Genomic DNA, 18,198 nt, shown 5'->3' with positions numbered 1-18,198 from the left:
AACTCTCTCCAATGGATGAATTGATAATTCTGCTTTCCTGAACTATCGAGAACTGAATGCATAGGTTCCAGCATCACATTGTTAAAGGCTTCAAGGCCTTCAAGTCAAGGAACGCAGCCAATGTGTAATCGGAGTTCTCGATTTGCCCGACCACCTCAATTAAGGCAGTGTCCACCGATTTGTCTTTGATATAAGCATGCTGCAATTTGATAATTTTATTTGGATTTATAATGTTCCTAATTTCAGAGTCTTTAACCTTTCCAGAGTCTTAAGTAAAAAGGCTAATTGGTATATAGACCTTAGGTAACGTATGACTCGACATTTCATGGATGAAAGTCACCGTTACCTCTTTCCATAGACTTGGTATATGAGATAAAATCAGACAAGCCCTATAAATCCCCGGTAGAGTGACCAACAATTAGATATTACTCTACCGCTTAGCTTTACTTGAGTGTCGCACTACATCAACAAATTCTATGGACTGGTCACATATATCTACAGGATCATAATTAAGGCTATCTGGCTGCAGCGTCAATAAAATTTTATTTATTTAAAATTTTGCAAATTCTTTTTTTTGGGATTCTCTGTAGCCTCTTTTATTTGGCGGCAAATTCTCTTATACATAACTTAAGAAACTAAAAACTTAAATCTATTTATTTATAAATTTCCACTTATGTTAATAATGTAATGCAACAAAATTAGCCAATTTAGTTTATGATACTTGAAAATGCATATTTTTGAAATTTCGATAAGGAAGCTAGGATGATGCATATGTATATGTTGTTGCTATACTAATGATGCAGATCCCATAACTTTTTCAAAAGTCTCTGCTTTTACATGATAATTTATCTCCTCCACCTCCTCATTCTCAACTATCTCTTACTATAGAACTTCTTAATTTGTGCCAATGGCAGATAATCTTCTAAATTCATTCGCTTAATATTAACATAACAGCGTCGCGTGTGTTTATGGGCATCCGACAAATGTACCCATTTGGAGCGCTGAACACCATAGACCCTTTTAGCAGCAGGAGCTGCAGCAGCACCACCACCATCACTGTTGCTATTCATAAGTCTTCTTTGCCTCCATGCCCTCTCGAATACCGGCTTGAATCCAATATCTTTGAGTAGTTCATCAGCTTCCTGATTGGCCTGACGCGTTTCAGTTGCATCTAACTTTTTGATTTGTTTGCTATCCACTTCCGCCTTAAACAAAACCTGCAACACATCTTTTTCCAAAGCCAAACGCTTATCCAGCGGTAATTTTGCAATTTCCGGCATATAGTCTTGCAGAAGATTTTGTACCGGTGTATTGGGTTTTTGATGACAATTCGATCGTGGGTCTTCCAATTCGGTATTGATGTGTAATACTGATTGTCGCAGTGAGCTGGGTATGGCCTGCAGGTCGTAGGCCTTACTGAGACATTGTATAAGGGGTTTCAGAACTTGCCATCGGTTAATTAAATCGGTGATGGAAAAGGCAGCGAAAGGATCATTTTCATAGCTGCGATTAAAGGCGGCATTAATACGTTTCCATGCCCACATGGAGTAATCAGGATCACCATATGACCTCACTCGAGGATTGTAGATGAAGGGATATTGTTGTATCAGTTCCAGAAGTTTGCCATCGTTGAGCACTGTTTTACCCTGGGCATTGACATTGGAAATGTTGAGAACTTGAATGCCACGGCCGCCGTCACCACCCACCATGTTGGATGTTGTTCCCAGAATTTTGGAAGGATTTTTCGAAATACACTGTGGGAGTAGAATAAGACGTCAATTCGTATGTTGTATCTGCAGGAATCGATAAAACTTCCTTTGAGAAGTTTCAGCCTAAATAAACCTAACTAGTTTAAAAACGTTCCACAGCTCTTAATATAGGAAAATAGGAGAGAATGACTGATAAAAATCCAAAGTGAAACAAAATAGTGAGAGGCAGGTATTGTTTACGAATGAGGGTCATAAGACAATCGAGATAAGTTCTCCTTAAATAATAGGGATACGTAAGTCGATGTTCGGCTAATCGAATATTATTTGGTTTGCCAAAAGGTGTAATTTTGCTATTCAAAGAAAATACAGTTGTTGATATAAAACTTCTGATCTTAAATTCAATGTGAAGAGAAATGAAAAGCTTATGTTGAATTTAGGGGAATATATCGAGACCCCAGCAACGGACAAGGATTCAAAGGTCGAACTGCCCGAAAAGCATCCGATGCGAAGCACTACAAACGTGCTGTATCTTCGCAGAGCCCTGTCTCGAAGCCGGATTCTACGCCGAGTGACAAAGGTGAAGCGGTTGGTACTAAGGCTTTGAGTAGTATGCTCTGAGTCAAAATAAGAAGAAGTTCAAGTCCGGCAAGGAACCATCGTCTTCTGGAAAGCGTATACTGCCCCGCAGAATAAATCTGTTAAGCGCATTCGCTCATCAGAAGGTCCGCAACCTTCACCCAAATCGAGATATTTCCTTCTTTAGAACTGTTGACGGCTTTGGCGCACTCTGGGAAGGGGCCAACATTGTTGGCCCCAATCAGACAGATCCTCTCAGCTTGGGTTCCCACACCTTCGGTGGACAAGGAGCTCCTGCCAAAAATGTTGGCGCTGCAGAATCTCAACCTCACTACCTTTATTTGAACTGTTGTCAGTCTAACTCCTTGTAACGATGAAGAAGGGATGGTTGCCGCAGTAGCTTTTGACCCATCTGGGGACGGCTATCTTAAGGAGCGTGAGGGAAAATTGAACTTCGGTTCAGGATGGGTTCGGTTTCGACTGAGCGCCACCCACGAAACTCAATAAGAGTAGGAAAGGCACAAAGGCTGCGCATCCAGCAGATTAATCTGCATCACTGCAAAGCCGCCGCTGCCGAACTACTCTTGTCGCTCACGAGCTCAGAAGTGGACATCGTCTGTATTCTTTTAATAAATCTTTCAAAGTTCCCATCTCTGCTCAGCCAATATAACATGGAACGTTTTTTGTGGGATTAGGTCTTTGTACGAATTGTTGCCACTCGTTTCCTATTACAAAATGTAAACTTTGGCAACCCTGTAATAGGTTATCAAAACTTTGTGAACTTTTGCAATAGAATTGTGAAAATTTTGAAGATTCGGAAGTATTTTAGGAAGCTGATTACAAAGTATTAGTCTAACTTATTTGTATTTCAATACTCCAAGGGACTAGACGGTCATTCGGACAAAAACCATGGCAGCACAACAAATCAAGGTATGTTTTTAGACACGCGATTTACATTTTGGGGAATACGACCTGACATACTATATACATATATAACTACCGGCAAAAATAAACATGAGCCTTACCGGCAAATAGAGACCGTAGTGTTGAACCAAATTATATAGGTGAGAGTTATGAAAAATCTGGAGATTTAATTGAACCCTCAGAATGACAAGGCTATTATGAACTTTTTAACCTATTTGGAAACCGGAACGTTAAAGGTAGTCATGTATTCACCTAGTTATGACCCTTATACAGTGAACTCTCGATGATAAAGTATTAACATTAAAGTATTAAAAAAATAGGGATTTAGCGGTAAATAAGCTGGTCGAATCGAAAATGTGAACAAATTCGAAAATATGAACTACGACGTCATTAATTAGTTCAGATTTTCGAGGGTTCACTGCATTGGATAGTTCACTGTATATACTAATTCGCACGAGTCCACATAAAAATAATGGACCTTATGTGGGAAGGCACCTACTAGGATGAGGTGACCTATATAGAATTTCTTTGTATATATGTTCAGTATAAATAAATATATTTTTATATACTTATGCATAATTTCAGATTGGTATTATTGGTGGTTCCGGTTTAGATGATCCAGATATTTTAGAAAATCGTCGCAAAACAACTGTTACCACACCATACGGCAATCCCTCTGATGTCCTTATAGAAGGAGAAATTCAAGGTGTCAAATGTGTATTATTGGCGCGACATGGACGTAAACACAATATTATGCCCTCCAATGTGAATTATCGTGCTAATGTCTGGGCCCTAAAACAGGCTGGTTGTACACATCTGCTGGTGTCCACAGCATGCGGATCATTGCGTGAAGAAATAAAACCCGGCACCTTGGTTATACCCAATGATTTTATTGATCGCACAACAAAGCGTTGTCAAACATTCCATGATGGTGCGGCGGATAGTCCTCAGGGGGTTTGCCATCTGCCCATGTATCCAGCATTTAATGAACGTTGTAGACAAATTCTATTGCAAACTGTCAAAGAATTGGGTTTCAATGTTCACGATAAGGCCACAATGGTGACAATTGAGGGGCCAAGATTTTCATCACGTGCCGAAAGTAATATGTTCCGTCAATGGGGCGGCGATCTTATCAATATGACAACATGCCCTGAAGTTGTGTTGGCTAAAGAGGCTGGTTTAATGTATGCTGCTGTTGCCATAGCTACAGATTATGATTGTTGGCGTGAGGGTTGTGAGAGTGTCAATGTACAAGATGTTTTGAAAACATTCTCGGAGAATGTTGAAAAAGTCAAGCAGATATTGGTGAAGGCCGTGGTTAAAGTGGCGGCCGAGGATTGGTCTGAAGCCATTACAGAGGCAAAGGTTTGTGGTATTTTGAAGGAAAATATGTGTAATTAATAATTAATTTGACTTTTTTGTCTTTTAGCAATGTGTGGTTAACAACACCATGGGTGGCAAATGAAAATAGTTGCCAAATGTGAAATCTCTCTGTTTTGTCCAGTTAATGTTTTATGCATTTATTTTTCCTATGAAATAAATACTTCCAAAGATCCAAAAATTAAAAAAAAAACTATTGTGTATTTTATATATCCCATTTTATTTCGTGTCTTTGTTTATTAGAAAAAATCTACCCCCCAAACATTTAATCATTGTTTTTGTTTTCTTGTCTTGTGTTGTTGTTGGCATTTCTTAATCTATTTTTAAGGACATTTCCTTTCCACTTGACTTTTACCCGATTCTTCATATTCCTGAGAAGATATCCACATTTGTTGGAATGTACCAATGGATGCCAATATTGAGCCACCAATCCAGGCACCGAATCGTCGCTCAACACTACCATTTGCGGAAATCATTTTCAGTCGAGTATTGGATGGAGCTCGCAGCTGCAGATCACGATTTAATCGTTCCGGAAAGCCTTGTAATAATGTGTTGCCACCTGTAAAATTGGAAGGATTATTGTAATGAAGGAATCAATAATGTATTGTATTGAGTATGAATAAACTATAGGATTAGGGGGTTGGAGTTCTGATCAGAAAAGAACTTTCTCTCACTTGACCAGGACTGGCAAAATAAAAAAATGGGCATTAATTGTCGCCAAGCGTCTGCATCGGCCAATAATGTGCTAGCGTTTGTAACTCTCTTTAAAAATAAGATCCTTTATTCGGGTTAAAGATCAGCATCGTTTAGCGCTCTTGATCTCGATATTCACCGGAAATCCCATCCATAAAGCAATGGCAGGCGTGATCCCAAAAATAGCAGCCAATGTCGGGTTTGAATTCCACTCCTCATGTCCACTGTGTTCTGAGGAGATACCTTCTTGCTGTCCTTTGCAGGAGGTGACCAAGATTTTTTTAACCTGTCTTTCACAGATATCACGAAAAGACAATCGAACGTTAAAGAGTAATTGGTGTCGGGATCTGTTCTACATCGACCATTATGTTCTGTGGGTGCTTCATTTGAACCGTCCAAGTTGTGGGCAGTGTAGCTGTCGGTTTAGTGCGAATATCTTTTCCTCAGATGGAAGTTCCACACACATATATTTAACAATTTTCAGTACTTTTCTACTAAATTGATATTTTTCAATACTGACAGGATAGAAAATTCGTCTACTAAAAAATTCAATATGGGCCCATGGTTAAATAAAGCGCCTAATGAATAGTAACCCCAATTTTTGGTAATTTTAGAAGATATTCGGATTTTAGGAGAATTGTTAAAAAACTGCTTAAAGTTCGTATTTTTGGTGCCCATTGGATAAGAAATTCATCTGCCATGAAAGAAAAATTTTTACCCATTTATTACAGGTGAACATTTGTTTATTTCAGATTGGGAAATATTTGGACTATTTTTTCAGAAATATTGCCTTCTTGATAGGGAAGTTGATTGGTTTCAGAATTGGAATTTTCAAGCTAATCAAATCAAAATGAAGACAGATAAACGTAACTTTAAAGCACTGTGAATCAAAGTATTTCTTTTTGAAAACTTTTTATGGTAACCAGTGATAATTCGGTATACCCTGAACCCCCATTTACAACATTTTATACAATTCCAAATATCTCCCTATTATCCCCGAACATATCCCTCGAATTAAAAAAAAAAATATTTAAAAAAGTATAAAACAGATTTACAAAACTTACCCGTCACCACAACAGAACCATACAGCGATAAACGTACATCAGCATCACACATACCAACACTTGTTGATGCCAATTGACCCGCACCCAGCGGTGCATGATCAAACAAACTTTCGGCCAATTTAAAACGTTCTGAACCGAATTCTTGATGATAGCCCGTTGGAAATTCATAGTGTACGGTGGGTATTTGTGAAGCCACTCGTTCGTCATAGGGATTTTCCAATACTTGTAAAATATTCATTTGGAAATCTTGCAATAATAATTTTTGCATATAATTCTGCCATGATTGTGTTAAATTATCTGGGATTTTACGTGTTGTAAAACGTGGATTATCCCGTTCTTTGACGACATCTTTGGAAGCTATTTGATATGAGGGTGTTAAATCAATACCAATTTTTTCCAAATGTTGGCGACATTGCATCGATAGGTAATCACCACCTAAAGGAGATTTAACCACCGCCTGGGATAGTACATAACCTTCGTGAACGGGAACAGCAGAGGTATGTGTTGCACCACTATCTACCACCAAGGCAGTGGCACGTCCACTGGCAAATGCAGCCAACACTGCATTTTTTACCAAAAAGAAAGCCGGTACATTGTATTTTTCAAACATCAGCTCGGTTAGTTTTTCACGATTGTTGCGAACATTCCACGATGCCTCGGAAAACAATACTGGATGATATTCAGGTTCCGATTGTATTACCTTGGCATAGGCATAATCTATAACCTTTTCGAATAGATCCCAATTGTCAATCATGCCATCCTTCATATATGTTTGAATTTCCATTTGGGAACGTGGTACATTTATATACGTGGTATCCACATAATACTTATGCGATGGAGCATCTGTAAAAAAGAAAGAAAATGTGTATTCTTATATCTGAAAGGACTACCCTAAGTCCAGTACTTACTATTCTGTGTAACATTATTATCAGTTTTTGTCTCCAAATCCATATTTGTATCCGGTGCACTTGGTCCAACTCCCACAACAGAGGGTATTTCGGCTTTTGGTGTATCCTCTTGGGCATAACCCACTCTCAGCGAATGATGGCCAGGATCAAAAACTAATGCACCAATTTCATCACCACCGTATAGCATGTTGCCGGAACTCATTGTGTGACTATGTTTTAAAGGTTTTTAATTATTATTTTCTTTTTAAAATGTGTAACTTTTCCTGCGATTTTTTTTTGCATACACACGATTGTCAAATAATGCCGCTTGTTTATGCTAGGGATAGATAAACGCTTAGAGTTGAGTAGTTCCGAGAAAGGAACGATCGGAACTAGTTCCAGCTCTTTAATTAATATAGTTCCTTTCTCTGATCTAGTTCCTTTTTTGAACTATTTGAGGCAAAGGAACTGTATGGAGCAAAGGAACTATAAAGAGCAAAGGAACTATATATGGAAAAACGAAAAAAAAAGAATGATGAAAGAGAGATTCAAAAGAACTATGTAGGAGTCGGAATTATATGTAGCAAAAGAACTATTTGGAGCAAGGAACTGTATGGAGTAAAGGAATTATATGGAGCAAAGGTACTATACGGTTGTACAATGAGAGGGAAGCCTCCAAGACTCCAGTCTTCATAAAATTCGCTTGTTAATCGTCGTTCTGCCAAGACTCAAGCGACGTCGTACGCAAACGTTCGCCAACAATTTGTCTGTTCCAGTACTTTTTTAATAGTAAAGCTAGTAAAAGGGAAACATTTCAAAATAAGTCTCAGAGTACAAAATAATTTGAAAAGTTCGGGAACGCAAATCTAGTAAATATGCCAAAATTAGATGGCAATTCTTCAAAATCAACATAACAGCCAATCAGAAGTAGGCATTCCTGTTTACAATTTTTACTCGGCCAAATTTCTCGAGTAAAAAGTTTACAAAGAGAAAGCCATTTTGTTTTGTGCTCTCTTAAACTCCTTGTACATTAGAACTTTTTACCGGGTTAACCTACTTTATGAGGATTTATTTGACATATATGCAAAGGAAATGACAATTGAAACCCACTGGGTTAACGAAATCCGGTTAAAGGTAAACGTACTGTTAAATTTGATTCAATGTTTTACCAGTTTTATGGATTCAGGAACGTTTTTCGAGTAAAAAGTTAAAATTAGTAGATTCTTTTAGGTTCTGGAACGGAGCTAAAATAAAAACGACGACTAAAAAAATTGAAAACGTTCCAACGTGCTATCGAATGGGAGGAGAAGACAAAATGGCCGATAAAGATGAACTCAAAATGGTATAACCGGTACAGACTAGCGTTGCTCCCTCTCTCATTCGTGGTTCGACCCTTAATTATGAAGTAATTACATAGTTCCCCATACAAAATTGTCTGAGCGAACACCGACTTTTGTACGTTGTTCAATTCGAATCACTCTCTGAATAACCAAGAAATTTGTCCCATCCCTAACAATTGAGAGTATTTATCGAAATAAATTAATTTTGACAGCCTGAAAATATTTATAAAATTTTCAAACTTTGTAGGGTAGATTGGGTAGATCCGGAACGAAAACTAGATCATTGGAACTATTCCGAGAAAGGAACGATAAGAACTAGTTCCAGCTCTTTAATTAATTTAATTAATATAGTTCCTTTTTCTGATCCAGTTCTTTATTTGAAATATTTGAAGCCAAGGAACTATATGGAGCAAAGGAACTATAAAGAGCAAAGGAGCTGTAAGGAGTAAAGGAACTATATGGATCAAAGGAACTATTGGAAGCAAAGGAACTATAAAGAGCAAAGGAACCATGGTATAATAATTACAAGGTAGGGCACAGCTACCAACTGATTACATTTTTTTTCTCAAGGTGGCGTGTTCCATCAAATCAAAATACATATTTTGTGTATGTGTGTGTATTGTTTTGAATACAATGTCAAATAAATTCAAAATAAATTGAAATATATTCAAATTTAATAAAATGAAAATAAAGTTTTTAACACGTTCTTCTGGAAGTAATTACTTTGTTATGGATGAAACAACCATTTTATGGTTTTCCCTATTGGATTTTGGGAAGAAATCATAACCTTTCATTCAATTTTCGCGTTTTTAGTTTTGTGTTGAAAAAATGTCAAATAAACACAAACACTTGGTGTGTATATTTATTTTTGGCAGAAGAGGCCGCACGTGCATAGTTGCTTTTTTGTTATTCACCCCATGAAAGGAACTGTATAGAGTAAAGGAACTATAAAGAGCAAAGGACTGTATGAAATAAAGGAACTATATGTGGAGCAAAGGAACTACATTAAGGAACTAGTTCATTTTTAATAAAGGAACGAGAAAGATCGATCTGCTACGTGAACTAGATTGCCCCACTCTAATGCCGCTTGTTTATGCTAGGGATAAGTAAATCGAATTTGGACTAATCGATTTATCGACTTCTGTGTATTGAAAAGTCCATGATTCTAAGATCTATTAATAAGGTCACCAAGATAGCAATCGAAATCGGAAACAGCTGTCTTTTCTCAAGTCTAATGTCAAAAATTTCGACTTTGTTTACGTTTTCATAATAGAAGTCAATTCACAATAATGCATTTTGACAGCAAACTTGAGAGGTATCGATAATCAGCTGGTCTCCTTTGGTGACCTTATTTATAGGCCATGCATGATCCATGAAACTGGTCGTGTCAGAAACAATCGTTATCGACCATTTTGGATTAAAATCCCCCAAGCTGTCAATTTTTTACGTTTTCACACAATTAAGTCAATAGTATGTTACCGTACTGCAAGAATCTACTCGATTTTATTATTTTCTTCGATATCATAAAGGAAAATTCGTTATCGTAGAAGAAAGTAGTAGATTCTTGCAGTGCGGGAACAGACCACAAAATTTAAATCATTTTGACAGCTCGGGTTAAAACATCTGGCCTTATTGAACGACCTTATTATTGGTTCATGGAAAAGTCAAAGTCGACTTTTCACTTCCTTTTCGACTTCCTCTTTTCAAGATCGACTTTCGATTTACTTTATAAATACTTGGTTTAATATCCCAAAGACACAAAAAAAAACAAAAAAAAAAAAAAACGAAGAATGGTAGATCCCTGTTGCAATAATACAAGGAAAGACAACTTCAGGGGAATACCAAAAAAAGCAACTTTGTAAGTAGTGGCTTCTTCTGTCAAATATGAACAAAATATACGCAATTTAACATTTTTTCAAAACATAAAGCGAAAAAATTATGAAAGGCTATGATTTCTTCTAAAATCCAGTAGGGCATAGCATTAAATGTTTCTTTCATTCATAAAAAGGGCGCAAATCATTTTCATGTCAATTAAATTTGAATATATTTTTAATTATTTGACAAGGTATTTAAAACACACGTACACAAATGGTCTGTTCCTGTACTGCAATTTTTTCCTATATCATAATGGAAAAAAGTGTTATCGTAGTAAAAAATATTAGATTCTTGCAGTACGGGAACAGGCCAAAAATATGTATTTTGAGTTGATAACTTGTAATAATGGAAAATTATCGTAATTAATGACTTTTTTAAAATAAATAATACAGTGTATTTTTATTATTAGATTTTTAACATTCATTAATAATTATTAAAAGTATAAAGAATCATTCAAAATTATTCATCGTTGCTGCTGTCAACAAGCTCCGTTAATGCCACGATTTGATCATTGAAATACTGATATAGAACTGTAACGGCGATTGAAAATAGCATCAGCACCTCGATCTAAAAATAAATAAAAGTTATAAATTTATAAATAAAAGTGTTAAATTTATTAAAAAAAATATAAAATCATTAATTTTGAAAGTTGGTTTGTCTAACTTACTATAATAAAATTCCATATTTTAAAGTTCACTACATTGAACAGCTTTAATTTGATATTTTCCCTTAACACTCGTTTAATGTTTTTCAAAATATCAACCTTTTCTTCTGACAACGAGTTTTTGAGTTCGAGCACATTATTAATCTGCTTACAAAAATGATTTTTCTGAAAATAGAATGAAAGTAAATAATATAAAAAAACACCTATATTATTATGCTAAATCGAGATAATTAGAAAAATGTGTTTTATTACAATAATTTAAAAGAGCAAATGCTTTTATGTTTTTATATTAATCTAACAAAAAGCAATTTTGATCAAAATTATTAAAATATTGATTGAAAACTTCCCGCAAAAATTATGAAACCCGTGAAATATGTATGTTTTTGTAAACTAAGTTAAGTAACAGCTGACAAATCAAGGCTATAACATTCCAATACTGGTCTAAACTGCTAGGGCTTTGTACTTCGATCTATCCTATGCTAAATCGAGGTAATTTCAAATACAACCCTGCTTTTGCATAAAGTATGCTACGAAATATATTACAACTCAAAATATTTGTCTAACAAAAATATGGATGCTGGTGAAAATTTGTTTTTCTTAGTCTATAATGAACATTGCAATACTCCTAGATTTTTTAACATAATTTGTCAATTTCATTGTATATATGCCAAATAAATAGGAATTTGAATTTCGTTGACATAGAGGCGAAAGTTCACCAAGTAAACTGGGATCGTTTATACGGCCTCATTTCTGTCGATCAACAAGTCGAATTTCTCACAGAAAATATACTTACACTATATAACGAAACTGTTCCTGTCAGATCTAAGAGGATATCACCTAAAATAAAACCTTGGTTCAACTCGTCTATTAAAACATGTATTGACGAAATAGATACAGCTTACTCTAGATGGAAGCGTTTTAAAACGCCAGAGCTTTATGAGGTTTTCCGTTCCGCCCGAAGAAGAGTTAATAGCCGCATTAACATCGCAAAATCCAATTATTTTCACACAAAATTTAGATCTGCGCTTGATTCAAAAATTAAATGGAAAGTTGTCAATGACATTGGTCTAGGAAAATGTATGGCTCGCGAAACGTATCATGGTGATCTGGACGAACTCAATGAAAAGTTTATTAACGTACCTTCTCTAGACACTGATCCGTCTTACTATGGATTTAACTCAGGAACATTAAATGATCTATCTAGTGATGGGAATTTTGAATTTCACGGTGTTTCAAATAATGAAGTTCTAAAATGCTTTAAAGAAGTTACTTCTAACGCCATTGGTCCTGACGGAATTGACCCTAAGTTTGTACGAATACAACTCCCTTCTGTACTGCCATACATAACATATCTCTTTAATTCCATACTCACTTCCAGCACATTTCCTAGTCGTTGGAAGCATGCAAAGATCATACCTATACCAAAATCAAATTCGGAATTTCGCCCAATTGCAATTCTGTGCTTCCTTTCAAAAATATTCGAAAAAATCGTGCAGGAACAAATGTCCGAGTATCTTCAAAGAAACTCACTGCTCAGTAATGTTCAATCTGGTTTTCGTGCGGGGCACAGCTGCACCACTGCTCTTATAGAAGTTTCAGAGTCTATAAGGTGCGAGATTGACGAAAATAAGATATGTTTTCTTGTTCTGCTTGATCACTCAAAAGCATTTGATACCGTCGACCATCAAAACTTGTGTTTTAAACTTCGTCGTTTTTTTAATTTTTCCACAACTTCTACAAAACTAATTTCGTCCTATCTCTCAAATAGATCTCAGTCAGTTTACACTGGAACCTTGATCTCTAAACCTATGGCTGTAAAAAAAGGAGTCCCCCAAGGATCCATCATAGGTCCACTCCTCTTCTCCTTATATGCGAACGATCTTCCTGATCAACTTCACCATAGTCAAGCACACATGTACGCAGATGATGTGCAAGTATTTTTGAGTAGCTCCCTAAACAATATAAGTCAGTATGTAGAAATTCTTAATCAGGATCTCTCTAGATTATGCAAGTGGGCTAAAGCTAATGGCCTATTATTGAATCCGCTTAAATCAAAATGCTTGATCATTCACAAAAACAGAAAAATGTCATTGCAGCATACTGACATTCTTGTCAACAATGAAAAAATCGGGCTGGTATCCAGCGCCAAAAGAAAAATTATACCTTTTCGTCGGAAGAGCCTGGTTTCTGAGAGACAATTTTACATTGGCACGATACGCGATTGGAATGCTCTACCATCTGATTTGCAATGCATTAACAATATAAGTAATTTCAAAAAACGGCTTGTACAACATTTTTCATAATTGAAAACGTTAGGTTTGATCATACAATTTATTTGATTTACTAATCGTTCTTTTTATTAACAAATGTAATAGAAACATTTTTTTTATTTTTTATTGTAGTTCAATTTTTTTTTAAATTATCTCAACTCAATTAATCATATTTATTATTTTCCATAATGTATCCTTTTTCCATTCTTACCACTTTTATAATATCTAAGATACTTATTATTAAAAAATTATGGACATGTGATTATATATATAATCCTGTACTGCCACTTATAAGACTTTTGTCTTGCTGTACAGGAAAAACATTAATTAACTTAATAAATAAATAAAATATTGCACCAAAAAATCCTCATAAAGAAGGTTAACCCGGTAAAAAGGATTTATTTGACAATTGAATCCCACTGGATTAACGAATCCGGTTAAATGTAAACGTAGTATAATGTAAATTCCGTTTAAGTATATGCTAAAGTAATTATTTGCTCTACAAAGTTTTTGGAATTTTTTTATCAACAGCTTATGAGAACACTGTTACTCTGCCAACATTATTTTATTGGTTAAACAAAATTGTCCAATATTTTATAGATGAATTTGTTATGCTAATGGGAGAAATTTCTATAAAAATTGAAAAATGCCACAGATATTATGAAACCGGTGAAATGTATATCTATAGTAAACAAATAACATGTGACAAATCAACTTTATATTATTTTAATACTAGTCTATACAGCTAGGATTTGGTACATCGATTAATCATATGCAACATCGAGATCATTTCAAATACAACCCTGCTTTTCCACCAAAAAAAAAAAAAAATAATAATAATAATTTCTTTAAAAGTAATCCTCAAAACACTTAATAATTAAAATAAAATATTCCAAAAATGTTCCTAATTTATATTTATTACTATTATTAAAAAGGAAGAAATGTTACTATGCATAAAATATTTGCCTAACAAAAGTATAACAGCTGATGAAAAATCTATTTTTTGTAAAACATTTGACGAAGGACTCATCATACAATATCAAGGATGCAATTGAATTTAAATCCAAAATAAAAGAGGTGAAAATTGATAATGACGAAACATTAATATCATTTGACGTAGTGTCGTCGTTCCCCAGCGTTCGAATAAACTTAGCGCTCAAGACGATCGCCGAAAAATGGAACATATTGAAAGACTATACCAGCATGCCAAAAGATTTATTTATAGAAATACTGACTCTTTGTATAAAAGACTCTAGATATTTTATATTTCAAGACAAGGTGTACGAACAACGCAAAGGACTTCACCGATTATAGCTGACGTAATAATGGAGGAATTATTGGACGCTTCTATAGAAAAGATGACGATGAAACCAAGGATATTAACAAAATACGTGGACGATATATTTTGTATTGTGGAAAAATACACTAAAACGGAATATACATTAGAACATTTTACCGCGTTAACCTTCTTTATGAGGATTTATTTGACATATATTCAAAGGAATTGACAATTGAAACCCACTGGGTTAGCGAAATCCGGTTAAATGTAAACGTACTATAAGGGTATTGAATTCATTCGACAAAACATACAATTTAAACATGAAATAGAGAAAAATTACAAACTGCCATATCTAGATGCAATGATAATCAGACAAGACAATGAACTTAAATTAGATTGATACCAAAAACCAACAGCATCTGGACGACTTATAAACTTGTATTCTAATTATCCACGAAGAGTAAAGATAAATACGGCAACAAATTTTATACCTAGAGTTTTCAACATAAGTGACCAACAATTCCACCAAAGCAATGAAATAAAAATAAGACGCATATTACAAAAGAATGATTTTCCACGAAAAATAATCGACGAACTACTAAAGGATATAAATCTACTAAAGTATATAAATCTTTAACTTACAACCCAGGATTTTCGGAGAGATTTTGCAGATCTAATGTGTACAATAAGGACAAATTCCAGATAGCTTTAAAGACCATCAACACTGTCAATAATATGTTCAGTAAAACAAAGACAAAGAGAAAAAAATTATCAATTATGAAAATATTGATTGAAAGATTGCCACAGAAGTTATGAAATTACTGAATTTTTTATGTAAACAAATAACAGCTGACAACAGCTAGGATTTGGTACCTCGATTTAGAATAGCGCCTTTAGGGCGTATTTCTGAATTTCATTAATTGAGTCGATTTAAAATCGCAGTACGTTTACATTATACCGGATTTCGTTAACCCAGTGGGTTTATAAGTAGCCAATTCCATTGTATCTATGCCAAATAAATCCTCATAAAGTCGGTTAACGCGATAAAAAGTTCTAATGTAAATACAGTTCAAATATATTTTAGCAGTTTTAAATTAAAAAAAAAAGTATTAATACTTTGGCCCGAAATGTTAACTAATGCCCACCTCGCATTATACTTACCATTTTCTTAAAACTTAACAGCGTCATCGACAATAGGAAATAATCCAAAAATATACAAACAAATATCAGTGTATTAGCAGCATAGAAGACACGACGATTACGATCGGTAAAAATGGGATGCCATTGTTTTTCGAAATATAATTTTGTATAAATTCCATAGAGTAGGCAATTATAATTGAGACCGTTCAAAACCAATAATTGTCTTTGTAGGATTTTATTAGTGGAACTCAAATAGTTGGCAAGGGCATTAGTTCCATCTGCAACATTACGATATACCTCAACAGGAGTGGCTTCAGGTTTCTCCTCTATATCACATTTGTTGATAATTTCATTATTTACATCGATCGATGTGAAAATTTCACTTGGTGTAGTATTATCTTTTAAATCTTCTTTTAAGACAGGATTTATAATTTCAACAATTACATGTTTCTCCTCTTTTTCGGAATTTTCCATTATCAGCTGATCTTTAAATTCCGAAAGTTTTCTCCTAAGCAACCACAATTTTAAGGTGTGCATTCTCAAAGCACCAGCCACCATAAAATGTGGTATAAATAATGACATCGCAATCAGGATATGATCCATCGGTGGCAATTCAAATTTCATTTCTATGGCAATGTACAAACCAAATCCAAAAGCCACCAAGAGATTTGAGAAGAACATTAGATATGTTAATAATTCATCACGAATATCCCTTTTCTTAGAAACATTTTGTGGGCCACTGTGGGTTACCACTAATATCTCAACTAAGCCATTAAATACTTTTGTCAAGAACTTCCATTCAATTATGCAAAAAATGAAAGTTTTCAACCCCAACCATATTTGAAAATTTAGTAGATTTTTTAAAAATGGTGATAAGTCCAATGTGATTTTCATCAATGCCGATTCTTCGAAGTGATGTTCAAAGGATATCAAATAAATGACAAGGAGACAAAGAAAATATATCACACTACATATGGATACACGATAACGCTGACTCTTAACATCCAAAGTACGAATTTGATAGCCCGTCAATGGCAAATAGCCAGTGGTTACGCGTAATATCCGTTGATAGTTCATTTTTGAAATGTCGATTTGAAACTGATTTCAAACTTCAATGAATTTCGAACAAATAAAATAAATGGCTCGATTAAAGTGGAAAGATCAAAATCAGCGTTTGTGTGTAATGGCCCATAACAGTTGACGTTAAATAGTTAATGGGAATTCAACATTAGAATTTGGGCAATTGAAATAATTTATTGCAATTGGATTTTGTTTATAAAAAATAACTTCTAAGTATTCCCAAGATGACCAAATGGTCGCCAATTAATGATACTAATTTATTTTCTATAATAAGTACATGCTAAACTAATTATTAGCCTTTTAAAGTTTATACAAGTTTTATTAAAACTTTATTAGAACACTGCGTTTACATTGTACATGATTTCGTTAACACCATTGGTTTAAAATTGTCAATTCCATTGCATATATGTCAAATAAATCCTCATAAAGTAGATTAACCCGGTAAAATGTTCTATACATTACACCCGTTTTTAGACTATGTCTTCTAAATCGACTCGATTTGTTAATCGATGAACCAAATCCTATCTGTTTAGACCAGTATTAAACGGATATAAATTTGATTTGTCAGCTGTTATTTGTTTACGAATACATACACATTTCACTGCTTTCATAATTTCGGTGGCAATTTTTCAATCAATAATTTCATAATTTGAATAGGAATTGCTCCAAATTAGGTCAAAAAATGCTCAAAAAAAATTCTTTTTTTAAATTACAGTAATATTTATTATAAAATTAAAATAATCCAAATTTGTCATCAGCTGTCATATTTTCGGAGTTGTAACATATTTTGTAGCACACTTTAATGATAAGTCATTTCGTCTGTTCCGTAATTGCAAGAATCTACTACTTTTTACTACGATAACGAATTTTCCTTTATGATATCGAAGAAAATAGTAAAATCGAGTAGATTCTTGCAGTACGGGAACAGACCATTCATTTTTTTGGTGCAAAAACAATGTTGTATTTGAAATTATATGGATTTAGCATGGTAGTACGTTTACATTATACCGGATTTCGTTAACCCAGTGGGTTTCAATTGTCAATTCCATTGTATATATGTCAAATAAATCCTCATAGAGTAGGTTAACCCCGTAAAAAGTTCTTATGTAAATGCTGTTTAGGATTTTGAGCAAATGGAGATGTTTAGTGGATTTAATTTTGTGAGGTAATAGTACGTTTACATTTAATCGGATTTCGTTAACCCAGTGGGTTTCAATTGTCATTTCCTTTGCATATATGTCAAATAAATCCTCATAAAGTAGGTTAACCCGGTAAAAAGTTCTAATGTACAAGGAGTTTAAGTAAATTTAAATTTAG

General features: G+C 34.4%; 4 protein-coding genes across 4 annotated transcripts; 1 reads left to right on the top strand and 3 right to left on the bottom strand.

Moving 5' to 3' along the window:
- Positions 1-872: 872 nt before the first annotated feature.
- LOC133330139 (uncharacterized) lies at positions 873-1,710 on the bottom strand. The gene has a single exon (XM_061538612.1). The coding sequence runs from the start codon at positions 1,707-1,709 to the stop codon at positions 873-875; it is 837 nt and encodes a 278-aa protein (XP_061394596.1). The 5' UTR covers position 1,710.
- A 1,484-nt stretch (positions 1,711-3,194) lies between these two features.
- LOC133330138 (S-methyl-5'-thioadenosine phosphorylase-like) lies at positions 3,195-4,674 on the top strand. Its single transcript, XM_061538610.1, has 3 exons — positions 3,195-3,215; positions 3,795-4,574; positions 4,639-4,674. The coding sequence occupies exons 1-3, from the start codon at positions 3,195-3,197 to the stop codon at positions 4,672-4,674; spliced, it is 837 nt and encodes a 278-aa protein (XP_061394594.1).
- Positions 4,675-4,912: 238 nt separating this feature from the next.
- LOC133330136 (actin-like protein 6B) lies at positions 4,913-7,456 on the bottom strand. The gene is made up of 3 exons (XM_061538608.1): positions 7,255-7,456; positions 6,347-7,189; positions 4,913-5,148 (listed from the first exon to the last, which is right to left on the bottom strand). Exons 1-3 carry the CDS (start codon positions 7,454-7,456, stop codon positions 4,913-4,915), a joined length of 1,281 nt encoding a protein of 426 aa, XP_061394592.1.
- Positions 7,457-10,907: 3,451 nt separating this feature from the next.
- LOC133330137 (uncharacterized) lies at positions 10,908-16,482 on the bottom strand. The gene is made up of 2 exons (XM_061538609.1): positions 15,823-16,482; positions 10,908-11,015 (listed from the first exon to the last, which is right to left on the bottom strand). Exons 1-2 carry the CDS (start codon positions 16,480-16,482, stop codon positions 10,908-10,910), a joined length of 768 nt encoding a protein of 255 aa, XP_061394593.1.
- Positions 16,483-18,198: the final 1,716 nt, after the last annotated feature.

This window comes from Musca vetustissima, unplaced genomic scaffold (genome assembly GCF_032173495.1).
Source record: "Musca vetustissima isolate MV318-11 ecotype Yass unplaced genomic scaffold, APGP_CSIRO_Mvet_v1 utg14358, whole genome shotgun sequence".
NCBI classification, from domain to species: domain Eukaryota; kingdom Metazoa; phylum Arthropoda; class Insecta; order Diptera; family Muscidae; genus Musca; species Musca vetustissima.
Note: the sequence above shows the minus strand (reverse complement) of the source record. Positions and strands in the feature narration are given on the sequence as shown.

Coding starts and splice junctions, on each gene's coding strand:
- LOC133330139 (XM_061538612.1), bottom strand. CDS start 1,709: ATGGTGGGTGGTGACGGCGGCCGTGGCATTCAAGTTCTCAACATTTCC.
- LOC133330138 (XM_061538610.1), top strand. CDS start 3,195: ATGGCAGCACAACAAATCAAG. Junction 3,216..3,794: donor TGGCAGCACAACAAATCAAG/GTATGTTTTTAG, acceptor GCATAATTTCAG/ATTGGTATTATTGGTGGTTC. Junction 4,575..4,638: donor AAGCCATTACAGAGGCAAAG/GTTTGTGGTATT, acceptor TTTGTCTTTTAG/CAATGTGTGGTTAACAACAC.
- LOC133330136 (XM_061538608.1), bottom strand. CDS start 7,456: ATGAGTTCCGGCAACATGCTATACGGTGGTGATGAAATTGGTGCATTA. Junction 7,190..7,254: donor TAATAATGTTACACAGAATA/GTAAGTACTGGA, acceptor TCTTTTTTACAG/ATGCTCCATCGCATAAGTAT. Junction 5,149..6,346: donor TGGTTCTGTTGTGGTGACGG/GTAAGTTTTGTA, acceptor CCAATTTTACAG/GTGGCAACACATTATTACAA.
- LOC133330137 (XM_061538609.1), bottom strand. CDS start 16,482: ATGTTCTTCTCAAATCTCTTGGTGGCTTTTGGATTTGGTTTGTACATT. Junction 11,016..15,822: donor TGTTAAGTTTTAAGAAAATG/GTAAGTATAATG, acceptor ATTTATTTTTAG/ATCGAGGTGCTGATGCTATT.